Here is a 13,938-nt window from a genome sequence, read left to right as displayed (position 1 = left end):
TTAGTGCAAAATACAACTGCAGCTTAAAATTTCTGTTTTTGTTAAATCCCTTTTCTTATATGCTTAGAAATTCTGTGTAGCTGAACAAATGTGCCAGTTCATACTGTCAGGTGTAAGTGTAGGGTTACAAGTGTGTTTTTGTGTACAGTTTTAAGCATAATTAAATCTTTAGGGTAGATGATTTGCATGGGGAGATCATTTGTAGAAACTAAATCAAAATAAAGAAAAGTAAAAATCAGTCATGTTAAGAAGGGCAGAATACATTTACTAGAAGTGCATTCGGGTGTTTGTTTTAAAACGAATGCCAAACATGGCCGCCGCCAGTGGCATTGCCTCTTTTTGGAGCTGGATTTCTTCTTGTGAAAGTGCAACATACAAACCTAACATTTACCTGCTCAAACATGACAAATGTTTCATCCGTCTCTTAATGGCAATTTGTAACACCAAAGCTGGGCTTGAACCTAATGTTAAATGAAGAGTTCCTGTGATAGATACTGAGATAAATAGACAGACAGACAGATATATAGATAGATAGATAGATAGATAGATAGACATAGAATGCTAGATAGATAGAATGCTTATTGCATTATTGTATCTAACTTACTTGCCAATTAACACTGGACATTGCTGCTGTCTTTTCAGGCTGTCTTCTCGTCTGTGTTTTACTTTGCTTCAGTTCCTCTCTACCAAGGATTCCTCATCATTGGGTAAGTGGTGCCTGTTTTTTTTAAGCAGTTTTGTCCTTGAATTCTCTTTTATAAGAAAATCAAGATTTATAATTTCTGCAGACATCTAACCCTGTATAACAGGGTTTTTTAATAGATATTTTTGGGTTAAAAAATTGTTTTAATGTTTCAGAGGTGCAATTTTCCACCTGTAGAGCTGTGGGAGGTTTTTACCCAGTAAGCTTCTATACCATAGAGCATCTAAACACTAACTATTGTGTCCTGTTAGTTTCACAATCAAAAGACACGCCTTAAACTTTAACACCTTTTTCCTTCTTAATACAAGGAGAGTCCACGGCTTCATTCCTTACTGTTGGGAAATACTGAACCTGGCCACCAGGAGGAGGCAAAGACACCCCAGCCAAAGGCTTAAATACCTCTCCCACTTCCCCTATCCCACAGTCATTATTTGCCTTTCATCACAGGAGGATGGCAGAGAAGTGTCAAAAGATTTCAAAGTTGTTCCTCAGGAGGGATATATGCCTTTTGTTATGAAACTGGAGTTTTAAGTAGTCTTGTCAGCCTCTCAGTGAGAGCATTGATGAAAGTTAGTCTCGAGATGCAGGGAGAGTCTTTCTGTGAACCCATCCAGACTGCCGGCTAACAACTCCTTCAGCAACCGGTGTTGACGAGTTTCACTGATTGCTTTCTTCACTCAAGTCCATGTCAGGAGCGATGCTACAAGACTGTCACACTTGAGAGGCTGTGTTTCTGTTCCACAGCACCGATTCTGGTTAGATCGTTTCAATTTTTACTTATGTTGAAATTGCTGAAGACAGGGTCACAGTGTGACTCCTTTTATATTGATATAATCATGGGTTAAAATCTCCTGAGGGAGGTTATTGAACAGTGGGGATTAATCAAATGTGTTTCTTTGATTTATGCTGCTTATGTGTGATATGTGGTAACGAAACATACAGGTGTTTTACTTTCACTTTGAACGCTGCACAGCTTGTAGCTTGGCACGCTTTTTCTCATAGCAGGGGCAGTCCTGTCTTGCGCACCACGTGACCGGGTGCGGTCACACTTTCATTTTCTCTTTGCTGACTGAGCTAACTGTAGGAGAGGTCACTTCTTCTCTGGGTGCCTGGGTCTAGGAGATGGTGAGTGCCCCAGTCATTGGGGTTATATAGGTGCCGTTTTTGTGAGAAATAAAAAATTCATTTATTTGTAATCCTACTGTTAGCACAAGCTATTGAGGATCCCGATATGCTTGAGGGTACTCCCTCTATTCCTAATATTAATACCTGTCTATGTTGTAAGAAAGCCTTGGTGTGCTCTGCCCTCTCAACTATGTTCCATATGCATCAACAAGGATATTATGTCTAAGAAGGTTAACCCCTTTTGTACGACTGAGCTGTCCACCTCTGAGGACTCGCCGTCCGTGAGGTGTATACCCATCAATCATCTCCATTGTCACATGCAGCTTCCTGTAGCACGCCTGATCCTCCGTCTGGATGAGCCTTTTACCATCAGACTTTACTGCACAGTTAAAGACGGCGGTGTCTGAGGCCCTTAGTGCGCTACCTCGCCCTGCTAAGTGCAAGCGAAAGGTTAAATATAGCTCTCCGGTCCAGGGGACATCCAGTGATTTACTTGATTTGTCTGCCTTTCAAGTATCCCAGGATGGGTCACACTCTGAGTCTTCAGAGGGTGAAATTTATGGATCAGAGGAGTCAGCCTTTAGATTTAAAATTGAACACCTACATTTTCTTCTAAAGGAGGTTCTGTCGACATTAGCGGTTCCAGAGGCCAAGTTGCCTGATGAACCTTTGATCCCTAAATAAGACAGAGTGTATGAGGACAGGGTAGCTCCGCTACTCTTTTCATGTTTCCGTAAAAATGGCGAATATTATTAAAAACGAATGGGATAGAATTGGATCTTCCTTTTCCCCTTTGTCTGCCTTAAAAAATTATTCCCGGTCCTGGACTCTCAGCTGGAGTTGTGGGGTTCCGTCCCTAAGGGGGATGGAGCTATCTCCACGTTAGCTAAGCATACTACTATCCCTCTTGAGGATAGCTCGCCTTTCAGAGAGCCTATGGATAAGAAAATGGAAAGTTTTCTCAGGAAAATGTTTCAGCATATGGGATATTTATTTTAACCGTCTGCGGATGTTTCCTCGGTTGCTGGAGCTGCGGCCTACTGGTGCGACTCATTAGCGGAATTGATCGAGGTGGAGGGTCCTCTTGACTTTATCCAGGAAAGAATTAAGGCTTTGAGAATTGCTAATTCTTTTATATGTGATGCAAACATTCAGATTATTCACCTGAATGCTAAAATCTCTGGCTTCTCAGTGCAGATGCGTCGGGCGCTCTGGCTTAAGTCCTGGTTTGCGGACATGACTTCTAAGTCTAGACCTCTTCCCCTCTTCCTTTAGGGAAACATTTTATTTGGTTCAGGCCTGGACTTCATTATTTCCATGGTTACAGGGGGCAAGGGTGCCTTCCTACCGCAGGATTAAAAGAACAAATCTAAGGGACAAGGATCTCATTTTCGTTCCTTTCGTTCTGAAAAGTCCCAACATCAGCAGTCCTCCTCTAAGCCTGAGCAAACCAAGAGCACTTGGAAGCCGGCTCAATCCTGTAATAATTCAAAGCAGAAGTCCGCAGAGAACAAGTTGGCATGAAGGGGTGGCCCCCGATCCAAAGATGGGTAATGTAGGGGGCAGACTGTCGCTGTTTTCAGATGCTTGGTCCAGGGACGTGCAGGATCCGTGGGTCCTGGAGGTCATAGCTCAGGGATATAAGATAGGTTTCAAATTTCATCCACCCAAGGGCAGATTTCTCCTCTCAAGCTTGTCTTTAAAACCAGAAAAGAGGGAAGCCTTTCTGGGGTGCGTGCAGGATCTGTCCTCCTTGGGGGTCATTGTCCCGGTTCCTATCGCAGAAAGAGGTTTGGGATACTACTCAAACCTGTTTGTGGTCCCAAAGAAGGAGGGAGCTTTCCTCCCAATTGTGGACCTAAAGCGCTTAAACAAGTTTCTAAATGTCCCCTCGTTTAAGATGGAGACAATAAGGCCCATTCTTCCTCTAGTTTAGGAAGTACAGTTCATGACCACTATAGATCTGAAGGATGCCTACCTCCACGTTCCAATCCACGGGGACCACTTCCAGTTCCTAAGGTTTGCTTTCCTGGATCAGCACTTCCAGTTCATTGCACTTCTGTTTGGTCTAGCTATGACCCCAAGAATCTTTACAAAGGTTCTAGGAGCTCTCCTGGTTGTCACCAGAACCCAAGGTATAGCATTAACTCCTTACTTGGACGACATTCTGGTTCAAGCACCTTCCTTTCGTCTAGCAGAGGACCATTTGGTTTCTCTTCTCTCTCTTCTTCGATCACATGGATGGAATATAAAACTAGAGAAGAAGTTACTCATTCCAAGCACCAGGGTAGAATTCCTGGGGACTATAAAAGATCCAGAATCCATGAGGATATTTCTAACGGACCAGATACGGTGCAAGCTAGCTTCGGCATGTCTTGCCCTCCAGACCTCCTTAAGTCCATCTGTGGCTCAGTGTATGGAGGTAATTGGTCTCATGGTGTCCAGCATGGACATAATTCCTTTTGCCAGGTTCCATTTCAGACCGCTACAGCTGTGCATGCTGAAGCAGTAGAATGGCGATCATTCGGATCTGTCTCAAAAGATTTCCCTGGACAACCAGTTGAGAGAATCGCTCTCTTGGTGGCTCTGTCCAGATCATCTGCCCCGAGGGACATCCTTTCTCAGACCATCCTGGGAGATTGTGACTACGGACACGAGCCTCTCAGGATGGGGAGCTGTTTGGGGTCCCAAGAAGGCACAGGGCCTGTGGTCTCAGAAGGAACGCTCCCTCCCAATCAACATTTTGGAACTTTGCGCAATCTACAATGCTCTGAAGGCTTGGCCTCTTCTGGGTTCGTTGCGGTTTATCAGATTCCAATCAGACAATATAACCTCGGTGGCTTACATCAGCCATCAGGGGGGAATGAGAAGCTCCCTAGCGATGAGGGAAGTATCTCAGATACTGGAGTGGGCGGAGGCCCACAGCTGTTCGCTGTCAGCGATCCACATTCCGGGTGTGGACAACTGGGAAGCGGATTTTCTTAGCAGACAATCCCTTCATCCGGGGGAATGGTCTCTCCATCCCAAGGTGTTTGCAGAGATATACCAAACTACCCAGATATGGGTTGAGGTCTAGGGATCCTCAGGCGGAGCTAATAGATGCATTAACTGTACCTTGGAGGTTCAATCTAATCGACCTTTTTCCACCAGTACCACTCCTTCCTCGGGTAGTGGCCCGCATCAAGCCAGAGCAGACGTCAGTAATGCTGATTGCTCCATCGTGGCCGGGAACAACGTGGTTCCCGGACTTAGTGAGGATGTCATCTTCTTCTACATGCTTACCTTGTTGAAGAGATCTGCTGGAACAAGGTCCTTTTGTTCATCAAAATCTAGATTCTCTGAGGCTGACTGCGTGGAGATTGAACGCTTAGTCCTAGCCAAGAGAGGTTTTTCTGAGAGAGTTATTGATACTCTCATTCAAGCTCGTAAGCCGGTTACTCGTCGCATCTATCATAAGTTGTGTAGAACCTACTTATTCTGGTGTGAAGAGCGTAGATTTCCTTGGCATAAGATTAAGGTTGCTAGGATTCTGTTGTTTCTCCAGGATGGTCTGGAGAAGGGTCTTTTGGCCAGTTCCCTGAGGGGACAGATTTCGGCCCTGTCTGTTTTACTGCACAAGAAGCTTTTTGAGCTTCCAGATGTTCAGTCTTTTGTTAAGGCTCTGATTAGGATCTCCTTGTTTTAAGAAGGAAAACATAAATTATGCTTACCAGATAATTTAATTTCCTTCTGTACAAGGAGAGTCCATGGCCCCCGTCTGTGTTCTCTGATGGGCGGCCCCATAAATTATACTTTTCTTCTGGCACCTTTTATACCCTATTTCTCCTACTGTTTCTTGTCCCATCGGCAGAGTGACTGGGGGATAGGGGAAGTGGGAGAGGTATTTAAACTTTTGACTGGGGTGTCTTTGCCTCCTCCTGGTGGCCAGTTTCAGTATTTCCCAACAGTAAGGAATGAAGCCGTGGACTCTCCTTGTACAGAAGGAAATAAAATTATCTGGTAATCATAATTTATGTTTTTTCAACTAAAAAATACAGTATCTTAAATGTATAAAATTGCTTGTATAACTGTTAGCTTCTAAATGAGATCCAACTATATAAAGAAATATATATGTTTATGTGCATGTTATAAAAAAAAACACTTTTTGTATTTTTCAAATATCGAATATGGCCGCCAGTGGCATTCGGCCATAATTTGCGCATAATTTTGTGTGTAGCACTTTCACAAGAAGAAATCCAGCTCAGAAAATAGCTGAATGCTGCTGGCGTCAGCCATACTCAGCAGTTCTTTATACAACGTAAAACCCAAATGCACGTCTTAAAAAATACTTCTTTTAAGTTATGGTGGAGATAAATGCATAAGATTAAAATCCTTCATTTCATCAAAGTAAGAGTCATAGAATACTTGCCTAGATTTGCTAATTGTCGATACAATAATTCTATATATGAAATGGAGGATTTTAATATCATGCTTTTATCTCTGCCATAACTCAAATGAGTATTGCTTCTGATCAGGAACTTAGCTTCACTAAGCAGCAAATCAAACCTATCTTCCGTTGATGAGAGTTAATAAACTCTGTCCAGGAGTGGTTTGTTTTTGCTGCACCTACCCCATCAAGGACAATTGATTTGGTTGAACACAATATTGGAAACAAAAAGCATGAGATATTGTATTTCTAATTTGCATATCTTACCAATATTGTATGTCATTTGCCAACAATTAAGTGCTGCATTTCAAAAGATCTACAAGCAAAATTACTTTTGAACGTATATGAAAGCGGTCACTTTTAGCAAAGTTTGCATTGTTTTTGCATGGCGATAACCAGGGCCGCCATCAGGGGGTGACAGGGGTGACTCCTGTCAGGGGCCCAATGGGCCAGGGGGGCCCCATGAGGCAAGAACTAAAAAAAAAAAAAAAAAAAAAAAAAAAATTTTTTTTTTTTATTTTGGCAGCCACCAGTGGGTACTATAGCAGAGTGCTAATTGAGAATGGGAAATGTTATTAAAAGGAGTAAAGTATTAGCATTTGAGAGGATTTCTTAGTGTGCACTAAACCACTATGCTCAGTGTGAGACAGACTTGGCACTTTGTACAGTGTGTGCCTGAGTCAGAAGGCAGATCACTTTCATTTGAAGAGGAGGTAGGACTTACTTAGCAAATGTTTTTTATTTCTTTGTGCAATTTTGGATTGTAACTTCAGTGTGGTAGTAGTTGTATGGTGGGGCTAGGGGTCCATAAAAACACATTTTTTTTTAGCAGCAGTGTATTTATGATTATTTGGCAATGCTGTAGAAATTCTATATTTAAAACCATGCAGAAATGTTTCCTCTTCAATACACAAATGGTAGATGCCCTTTTGGCAGATATGCATTTTATATATATATATTACATTCCAGTTTACTGCCCCTTTATGCAAGGACTTTCCAGATGCAAGGAGGCATTTTATCTAAGATTTTTACATCTGCATAAAATTTTATACTCTCAGACTAAGATTGCTCAGTGTTTGAAATGAGACAGGTTAACTTAAAACTGTTCAGTTTACACTACAGCTGACTTAGTTTTGAAAAACATACCAACAAGCCTAAATCCTGCATTTAACCAGATCTAATGGTATGAGTACCACAGCTTATGGTCCCAGCAAGACCATATAGAGTACAGCATTTTCAAAATCCATAAGTACAGCTGACAGATGGGAAAATTTGTACACTATATTTGAAGTGGTGCTCTTGGTTGGGGAAAATGGGAAAAAAACAAACAAACATATGTCAACCTTTTAAAGGTACTTTTCTTCATCTAGCCATCTACCCAGCTCATTAATGTACAATTTTGAATTCACAGAATTATTTTTGTTTGCACATTTACAAATATGATTCTTTAAAAAGTGATCTCTTAATTTCTGCATTTTTTTTATCATGCATGTCACACACTGTTGATTTAGGGGATGCAAGGTGCATAAATGTTTCCTCCTGTGAGTGTTTCTGTGGGTGTATGTGTTTATGTCTTTGTGCTTTGGTTTGTGTCTCTATGTGTATGTATTTTTTATCTGTGATTCTCTCTGTGAGGGTGGGTGTTACCGTGTGTATGTCTTTGTGCATTTTCTGTGGATGTCTGTGAGGGTGTGTGCATATGTCTTTGAGCTTTTTCTATGGGTGTTTCTGTGAGGGTGTTTGTGTGTATGTATGTATGTCTGTGTTTTCTGTGGGTGTCTCTGTGAGGGTGTGTGTATGTCTTTGTGTGTTTTCTGTGGATGTCTCAGTGAGGGTGTGTGTATGTATGTCTTTCTGTGTTTTTCATGTGGTTGTCTCTGTGTGTGTGTGTGTGTGTCTTTGTGTGTTTTCTGTGGGTGTCGGTGTTTCCTTGGGTGTATGTGCAAGTTTGAGTTTGTGTGTCTGTGTCCATTGTCTGTTCCTTTTTAGGACATTTTGACCTTACTACTAGTTATTCACATTTTTCTACAGACTTTGAGACTAACAAGACCTTTCCGGAAGTAACCACTCCACCATTTAACCTTTAAATTATTGTTTAGGCAGTTCAGGGCCCTTCCTTTCAGCCACTGCATGCTGTTATCATAATTTAGTTGTCATCTTCCTTTACAAAAAGATAATCAGAACTCCATATTTTGTTTTCTAAATCTCCTTTTTTTACAAAACTGTAGTTTACCTCATTACTTGTCAGGTCAATGTAAACAAATGCTAAGTATCTGTTTGGGTTTCTGTGTCTGAGTGTGTTTCTTTGCGTGTCTGCTAGAGTTTCTATATGTGAATCCTTATGTGTGAGTGTGTTTGTGTGTTTCAGTGTATAAGTGTGTCTGTGTGTGTGTGTGTATGTTACTACCTTTACAACATTTCCATGTTTAAATAGACAATTAAGAATAAAGTGCATATACATTTTAGTCACTTGGTCAAAAATTGCACATGTCAAAGGAGGGGGGGGGGGGCCCTGATCAATGGTTGAGTCAGGGGCCCCAAAATTTCTAGTGGCGGCCCTGGCGATAACCCTAGAAAAGCTCCTTTTTATCTTCTCTGCCGTGGTCAGTTTAGAAAGATCTAAATGTGCTCCTGTAGCCGTCACCGTGCAGCATGTAGCGGGATCTGAATTCTGCAAAACATACTTCTGTCTCTTAAGGGTAGGGGACAAGAACACAGTTTTCAGAGTTAAATTACAGAAAACGCAAAAATGAAATGATGAAAGTGCCCTACAAAGTTGTATTACTGTTTAAAATGTAATTAGTCTGATTTCTCTAGCCACCACTTCATGTTAAATGCAAAGTCAATCATATAAGCCTATTGTCTGTGTATTGGGCAATACTAGTGAGTTTTAGTATAAATGGTATAGTGACAGACGCTGTGTGCAAATGCACAGCACTGCTGCAGTATGTCCCTTGGGAAACTCAGTTCCCAGCAGTATGCCCTTGTCAACTCAATAGCTCGCAAGAAATAGCAATGATTTGCTTATAATATGCAAGAAACATAACACCATAGCCCTAGTGTTAGGTCAAATAGGTGACCGCCTAAGGCCTCACTCATGATGGGGTTTTACAGAGGGGCATAGGGAAAAGATGCTTTGTTTGTTTTCTTTTTCTGAAAATGTGGGCTAAACCGGCGCTAGAACCCTTACCGCAATGCTAAGTATAGGGGATTCCCTCTAACAAAATCCCATACAAGAAAAAAGCACAAGAACAAAGGATATGCTGCCGCTATTACAAAAAATAGAAGGGGATTTCTACCAGGGGCAATATAAAATGTAGGCAGAGATCAAATAATGTTAGAACCGTGTATGATATCAAATAATTGCTCTCTTTACTAATATGCAAATGATTCTTAGGGTTACAGATCCAATAGTATTGTAACCGTGTAATATAGCAATAGTATTAATTTGTCTTAGCTCTCATAAGTAATCAGCAATAATAAGCAAAGATATAATTAGGGTTAAACAAAACTTTATAATGATTAAAAAGTACACACAAAAAGATGTGTCAACACAGATATTTCTAAAACCACGTACGTCCGCTCTAAGAACAGTAATTATACAAACAATACAACATTGTAAGATGACATCAAAGTTTTAGTTTTTCAGAAGATAGAGTCCAGTGCGCAGCGGCACTAGAATAAATAAATGTTGTCCAAAGTTTAGAACTTATTAACCCCTTAGTGACCAGACCATTTTTCAATTGTTTGCCATTAAGGACCAGGGCTATTTTTAAATTTCTGCGGTGTTTGGGTTTAGCTGTAATTTTTCTCTTACACATTTACTGTACTCACACATATTATATACCGTTTTTCTTGCCATTAAATGGACTTTCTAAAGATACCATTATTTTCATCATATCATATAATTTACTATAAAAAAAATATATAAAGTATGATGATTTTTTTTTTAAAAAAACAAACTTTTTTTTTTTTCTAACTTTGACCCCCAAAAAACACCCATGCTAAATAGTTTCTACATTTTGTCCTGAGTTTAGAAATACCCAATCTATACATGTTCTTTGCTTTTTTTTACAAGTTATAGGGCAATAAGTACAAGTAGCATTTTGCTATTTCCAAACCATTTTTTTTTTTTTTTCAAAATTAGCGATATTTGCATTGTAACACTGTATCTGTCAGGAATCCCTGAATATCGCTTGACATGTATATATATTTTTTAGTAGACAACCCAAAGTATTGATCTAGGCCCATTTTGGTATATTTCATGCCACCATTTCAGCGCCAAATGCGATTTGAAATTCAATCCTATTGGCTGATCCATTCAGCCAATCGGATTGAGCTTGCATTCTTTTGGCTGTTCCTATCAGCCAATAGAATGCGAGTTCAATCCTATTGGCTGATTGCATCAGCCAATATGTTTTTCTCAACCTTAATTCCAATTGGCTGATAGAATTCTATCAGCCAATCGGAATCTAAGGGACGCCATCTTGGATGACGTCACTTAAAGGTACCTTCATTTATCGGGTAGTCGTCGTTGAAAGAGGATGCTCCGCGCCGGATGTCTTGAAGATGGACCCGCTCCGCATGGATGAAGATAGAAGATGCCGTCTGGATGAAGACTTCTGCCCGTCTGTAGGACCACTTCTGCCCGTCTGTAGGACCACTTCTGCCGGCTTCATTGAGGACACCTTGCCGCTTGGATGAAGACTTCTCCCAGTAAGTGGATCTTCGGGGGTTAGTGTTAGGAACTTATAAGTTTGTATTGGGTGGGTTTTATTTCTTTCATGTAATTAGCAAGAGTCCATGAGCTAGTGACGTATGGGATATACATTCCTACCAGGAGGGGCAAAGTTTCCCAAACCTCAAAATGCCTATAAATACACCCCTCACCACACCCACAAATCAGTTTTACAAACTTTGCCTCCTATGGTGGTGGTGAAGTAAGTTTGTGCTAGATTCTACGTTGATATGCTCTCCGCAGCAGGTTGGAGCCCGGTTTTCCTCTCAGCGTGCAGTGAATGTCAGAGGGATGTGAGGAGAGTATTGCCTATTTGAATTCAATGATCTCCTTCTACGGGGTCTATTTCATAGGTTCTCTGTTATCGGTCGTAGAGATTCATCTCTTACCTCCCTTTTCAGATCGACGATATACTCTTATTTATGTACTATTACCTCTGCTGATTTTCGTTTCAGTACTGGTTTGGCTTTCTACAACATGTAGATGAGTGTCCTGGGGTAAGTAAGTCTTATTTTCTGTGACACTCTAAGCTATGGTTGGGCACTTTTTTATAAAGTTCTAAATATATGTATTCAAACATTTATTTGCCTTGACTCAGGATGTTCAACATTCCTTATTTCAGACAGTCAGTTTCATATTTGGGATAATGCATATGAATAAATAAAAAAATTTCTTACCTTAAAATTTGACTTTTTCCCTGTGGGCTGTTAGGCTCGCAGGGGCTGAAAATGCTTCATTTTATTGCGTCATTCTTGGCGCGGACTTTTTTGGTGCAAAATTTTTTTTCTGTTTCCGGCGTCATACGTGTCGCCGGAAGTTGCGTCATTTTTGACGTTCTTTTGCGCCAAAAGTGTCGGCGTTCCGGATGTGGCGTCATTTTTGGCGCCAAAAGCATTTAGGCGCCAAATAATGTGGGCGTCATTTTTGGCGCTAAAAAAATATGGGCGTCACTATTGTCTCCACATTATTTAAGTCTCATTATTTATTGCTTCTGGTTGCTAGAAGCTTGTTCACTGGCATTTTTTCCCATTCCTGAAACTGTCATTTAAGGAATTTGATCAATTTTGCTTTATATGTTGTTTTTTCTATTACATATTGCAAGATGTCCCACGTTGAAACTGAGTCAGAAGATACTTCTGGAAAATCGCTGCCTGGGGCTGGAGCTACCAAAGCTAAGTGTATCTACTGTAAACTTATGGTATCTGTTCCTCCAGCTGTTGTTTGTACTGTTTGTCATGACAAACTTGTTAATGCAGATAATATTTCCTTTAGTACTGTTACATTACCTGTTGCTGTTCCGTCAACATCTAATACTCAGAGTGTTCCTGATAACATAAGAGATTTTGTTTCTATATCCATTAAGAAGGCTATGTCTGTTATTCCTCCTTCTAGTAAACGTAAAAAGTCTTTTAAAACTTCTCATTTTTCAGATGAATTTTTAAATGAACATCATCATTCTGATTCTGATAATGGTTCTTCTGGTTCAGAGGATTCTGTCTCAGAGGTTGATGCTGATAAATCTTCATATTTATTTAAAATGGAATTTATTCGTTCTTTACTTAAAGAAGTCCTAATTGCATTAGAAATTGAGGTTTCTGGTCCTCTTGATACTAATTCTAAACGTTTAGATAAGGTTTTTAAATCTCCTGTAGTTATTCCAGAAGTTTTTCCTGTACCTAGTGCTATTTCTGAAGTAATTTCCAGGGAATGGAATAATTTGGGTAATTCATTTACTCCTTCTAAACGTTTTAAGCAATTATATCCTGTGCCATCTGACAGATTAGAGTTTTGGGACAAAATCCCTAAGGTTGATGGGGCTGTCTCTACTCTTGCTAAGCGTACTACTATTCCTATGGCAGATGGTACTTCCTTTAAGGATCGTTTAGATAGGAAAATTGAATCCTTTCTAAGAAAAGCTTACTTGTGTTCAGGTAATCTTCTTAGACCTGCTATATCTTTAGCGGATGTTGCTGCAGCTTCAACTTTTTGGTTAGAAGCTTTAGCGCAACAAGTAACAGATCATAATTCTCATAGCATTATTATTCTTCTTCAACATGCTAATAATTTTATTTGTGATGCCATCTTTGATATCATTAGAGTTGATGTCAGGTATATGTCTCTAGCTATTTTAGCTAGAAGAGCTTTATGGCTTAAAACTTGGAATGCTGATATGTCTTCTAAGTCTACTCTGCTTTCCCTTTCTTTCCAGGGTAATAAATTGTTTGGTTCTCAGTTGGATTCTATTATCTCAACTGTTACTGGAGGGAAAGGAACTTTTTTACCACAGGATAAAAAATCTAAAGGTAAATTTAGGTCTAATAATCGTTTTTCGTTCCTTTCGTCACAACAAGGAACAAAAACCTGATCCTTCATCCTCAGGAGCGGTATCAGTTTGGAAACCATCTCCAGTCTGGAATAAATCCAAGCCTTTTAGAAAATCAAAGCCAGCTCCTAAGTCCACATGAAGGTGCGGCCCTCATTCCAGCTCAGCTGGTAGGGGGCAGATTACGTTTTTTCAAAGAAATTTGGATAAATTTCATTCACAATCTTTGGATTCAGAACATTGTTTCAGAAGGGTACAGAATTGGCGTCAAGATAAGGCCTCCTGCAAAGAGATTTTTTCTTTCCCGTGTCCAAGTAAACCCAGCGAAGGCTCAAGCATTTCTGAAATGTGTTTCAGATCTAGAGTTGGCTGGAGTAATTATGCCAGTTCCAGTTCTGGAACAGGGACTGGGGTTTTATTCAAATCTCTTCATTGTACCAAAGAAGAAGAATTCCTTCAGACCAGTTCTGGATCTAAAAATATTGAATCGTTATGTAAGGATACCAACATTCAAAATGGTAACTGTAAGGACTATCCTGCCTTTTGTTCAGCAAGGGCATTATATGTCTACAATAGATTTACAGGATGCATATCTGCATATTCCGATTCATCCAGATCACTAT

General features: G+C 40.2%; 1 protein-coding gene across 1 annotated transcript in view; it reads left to right on the top strand.

Moving 5' to 3' along the window:
• ATP9A (ATPase phospholipid transporting 9A (putative)) overlaps positions 1–13,938 on the top strand; it is a 421,913-nt gene that overhangs the window by 362,927 nt on the left and 45,048 nt on the right. Inside the window, exon 24 of the mRNA XM_053693787.1 lies at positions 643–707. Coding sequence (XP_053549762.1) covers positions 643–707 — 65 coding nt within the window. The remainder of the gene's footprint in view (positions 1–642; positions 708–13,938) is intronic.

Source organism: Bombina bombina, chromosome 1, assembly GCF_027579735.1.
Source record: "Bombina bombina isolate aBomBom1 chromosome 1, aBomBom1.pri, whole genome shotgun sequence".
NCBI classification, from domain to species: domain Eukaryota; kingdom Metazoa; phylum Chordata; class Amphibia; order Anura; family Bombinatoridae; genus Bombina; species Bombina bombina.
Note: the sequence above shows the minus strand (reverse complement) of the source record. Positions and strands in the feature narration are given on the sequence as shown.